The sequence below is a fragment of the Hyalella azteca genome, unplaced genomic scaffold (assembly GCF_000764305.2).
Source record: "Hyalella azteca isolate HAZT.00-mixed unplaced genomic scaffold, Hazt_2.0.2 contig6050, whole genome shotgun sequence".
NCBI classification, from domain to species: domain Eukaryota; kingdom Metazoa; phylum Arthropoda; class Malacostraca; order Amphipoda; family Hyalellidae; genus Hyalella; species Hyalella azteca.
In genome coordinates this window covers 92,398-96,192 of record NW_025936222.1, presented here as the reverse complement: position 1 = coordinate 96,192, position 3,795 = coordinate 92,398, and the positions used below count along the sequence as shown (strand labels likewise).

Sequence of the window (3,795 nt, the reverse complement as noted above, 5' to 3'; positions counted from 1 at the left end):
GATCGCTGCCAATAGAAACACATGTCACTTTGTATTGGATCGCTGCCAATAGAAACACATGTCACTTTGTATTGGATCGCTGCCAATAGAAACACGTGTGTCACTTTGGGTACTTTGGCGATGGCACATTTGAGAATTTGAAAGAAATAGAAAATAAATTTTTTACCAAACTTAGGAAGATGTCCGAATGGATTTTTTTTAATAAATGCTATTTTCATATTAACTATGTTCAATTCAAGTTATTTTTAAATAATCAAAATCATAATAATCGAGCTCTCACTCTTTAGTATGGGAATGTTTTCGATGAATTTTTGAATTTCTATCATTTGAAGTTAGCTTTGATAATAAAATCCTCATGTACGCTTGCGGATTGCGACATTTTAGTACCAATCGTCAAACAACAGTGATGCTATGTATCCCTATAGAATTTAAATTCATGGTACACTTGAGTTTACTTAGAACGATAAGTGTAAAAACGAAATGATGATAAGTGCCCAACAGCTAATGAACACCATGCAAATGCTTGTTTAAGTTTTTTAGTTCACCAGAGTGGCAAAAACTGATTATGCAGACATAAACTACATTTTTAAGTACCAACAAGAAAAAAAACAATGTATAACATCGGTGCGACGCTAAATATTTCTTGCACGTCCTGTAAGAGACGTCGTCTGGTCGATAAACCCCAGTAAATTGTGATCAAGTTAATATTTATTATCACTTCATCCCATTAAGTGAAAGTCGCCACTCTTTGCTGTGTGGCTTGGATAAGTTACAGATTCAAAGATTAATTCGAAGTTAAAGACTCGTCGTGTTTCTTGCCACGTACGTCTGGTCTCCATGGTGTTCAGTTCTTCGGCTTCAGAGTCCGACGAGGAAACTTCGGATTCAGAAGACGAAGAGGAGCTCGACCCATCGTCCTCGCCGTCTCCATCTTGTTTCAAGAAATAAATTATGTTTTTTACATCGGCCTCCGATTTATTGATGTCATGGATTGCAGGTTGCAAGCTAAGGATCTCAAAGCCAGTCGACATTGGTACGTACTTCTGGCTGTGCTCATTTAACATTAATGTTGACGGTGAGTTTTTCTGGAGATCATCAACTCAATACTTTAGAATAGATTAAGATTTACTGCCAGACATTTTTGTTTCCCCTCTTTAAATTTAATACAGTCTTCAATCAGTATACAAATTTCCATTTTAGGTTTGCTAGTTCCTTTTTTCCTCCCAAGAAGTGGAATAACTCCCAGCAAAAAGAAAATTAATTTTTAAATAGAATTGATGGGTCAATGAGGTTGTAAAGCAGCAATGTTACCGGGGAATATCCAGTCTCCCTCTGCGCCGTAGCCCGTCGAGAAGCCGTAGTAGGCGACGTGCAGGAGGCGGCGGGGGTCTTGGTAGACCATGAAGGGTGTGAGCTCTCCTTGCCGCCCGACCTGCCGGGACAGTCGGTTCATGGTGATTCATAATGATGCATCACGTTGTATCATTAAGATTCTCAACATTCTCGTTATCATTGTTGACAAGACCAGGGGTTTTTATAGTTCTCATCATTATTGTTCATCAGGTTCACCATTATTGTCCTCACACTCGCACCCTGATTGTGCCGCGCCGCATGGTGATCCAGAAGCCGCGATGTTCCTCGTCGCTCAGCACGCCCGGCGTGTCGACCTTCACGACGTCGTCTTCCTTGCCCCGCCGAATGCCGGACTCGTCGCCGCCCCAGCAACCGATGAACACCTGAAGGTGGTGGGCGGGTTACATCACACCAACGGCGTGCTGGGTATGACAGGTAATAGGGATGCCAGTGGGTGTATGAATCCTTCCTTCTGATACGAGAAATACTTTGGTGGCTGAAAAATTTGAATTCATGGTCATTGGCCAGGCGACTATTTTAGCGATTATGCTGCTAGTTTGTTCCAAAATAAAGTTTGGCCGGTAGAGATTAAGTAGAACTCTCGCAGCTCGTCACACTTAGTAATAGAAAATATGCCTTAGCTCTTTATTTTAAAATTTCTCGTATTGTCACGTTAGGTTTTCTACCGTTTGCTACCATCATGAGGCACGCGTACCTCGTACATGTCTTCGGGCTGCTCCGAATCGTCGGGGCTGAGGCAGATCGCGGCGTCTCGGGGAGCCTTCACGCTGAACTTGATCTTCGGAGTCTTGATGCGACGGAAGACATACTTGCGCGTGCTGCCGCAGTCGTCGCTGTGATACTCTGTGCCCAGTGTCAGGTCATCAGTTCCAGTCCTTTTGATCGCCTAACATAACTTAATGTGCCTCGTAGGCGATATATTTAGAACTTCACATTTATGGCTTATAAATAATGCTTCGCATACAATTTGAACAATGTTTCAATACGTATTTAAACTTTCCGGTCGCGCCTATATTTCGAATGTGAACAATTCCGTCCGATAATAATTCGTGTTGAAAATGCCCCAGTTCCCTCCAGCGCTACCGTGCCTTGCGAACACTTCTAAATACTGGTAATAACGATTACTTTTCTGAACGGCCACGTGGTGCAAACGATGTCATGTAAACAGCCACGTGTCATCTTCATAAAATGTAATATTTTACGTAATTCAAATAAATAAAAGAACATTATTCAGACATTACATATTTTGAGAAACGAATCGCGTTGTATTTATTTTCTAATAGGTATAATGTCCCATCTTCTCCGGAAACCTCATCTAGATTGACCTAAGAAAATTAAGCAAAATTGGCTCAGCATATGCTTAATTTTACATTCCTAATGTTTCTTTAACTCTACTTCAAATTGATTAGATGAAAAATTAGGAATATTTTTATTGAAAATCCCCAAACTTTTAAGACCTTTACTACAACCAATGCAATTGAATTTTAAACTTCGCTGAACACGATCTCGTTCTTTATAAATATGAACGGCAGAGTTGAGTGTTAAATTAGTCAAACATGTATGCTTAATTCGTTCTGTTTGATTAACTTAATTTTCATTGATATCTTGCCTAACTTAAGAGAAGTGGGTGCCTCTGAGTTGGCCCTCATTATTTTGGCATGCAGGAATAAGGTTTCATTACGTTGACACGCATTACGCTGTCACGCTCATTAATTCGTATACGCTGCTACACGCTTTATGTCCATAGCGTTCATTAATTCCTGCTCTGATACACATTTTAATATTAATAATGTTCATATTAACGTTTATTTCACTATTGTTAATTTAGACATTAATCGCGATCAGGAATTGTTGTGCAAGTGACATGTACGTCCTATGATTTACCTGAGGACTCGGCACAACGTGTGAGCAGACTTTGAACATGGCAAAATTAATTATTAACTCTCAGTTCCTGAATAATGCTTATTTTTTCTGAAGTAAAGTCGCACGTGCACGCATAATTATCATTCATGTTCATGTGCTCGTATCTGCTGATCATTATTCTAGTCACGGATTAGATAAATCAAATATTTTTACTCACAAGTACTCACCCGCCATATTTTTCAGGAGAACAAGACGCCGGGTTAAATAATCGCCAGTGTTAAACTGCCGGCCGTGGCCCGAGGAAAGCGGCGCCTCGACAATCTTCTTATCTTATCGTGGACCGCGCGGCGAGATATGCTGGACAATCATTAGGTCTTGACTCACCAGCTCACTCAGGCTCCACGTCTGCCTCTACCCTCCTGACCCATGTTCTGACTCACCTGTTCAATCAGACTCAAAGTCCTTTGCCAACCCGTCACATTTGCCAAACAACCCGTGATTAGTTTGGGTTTGTCTACCTGCAGGTATGATGTTCATGGCCAGTCATCATGGATGACC

The 3,795-nt window shown here is 40.9% G+C and overlaps 1 protein-coding gene across 1 annotated transcript; it reads right to left on the bottom strand.

Moving 5' to 3' along the window:
- Positions 1-66: 66 nt before the first annotated feature.
- On the bottom strand, positions 67-3,515 carry LOC108666006 (the record flags this gene model as incomplete). The annotated part of the gene is given in 6 exon segments (XM_018152810.1): positions 67-79; positions 827-931; positions 1,312-1,432; positions 1,593-1,736; positions 2,069-2,217; positions 3,465-3,515. Coding segments are annotated over 6 exon segments (539 nt in total), but the record flags the coding sequence as incomplete, so codon positions are not given.
- Between the last annotated feature and the right edge of the window lie 280 nt (positions 3,516-3,795).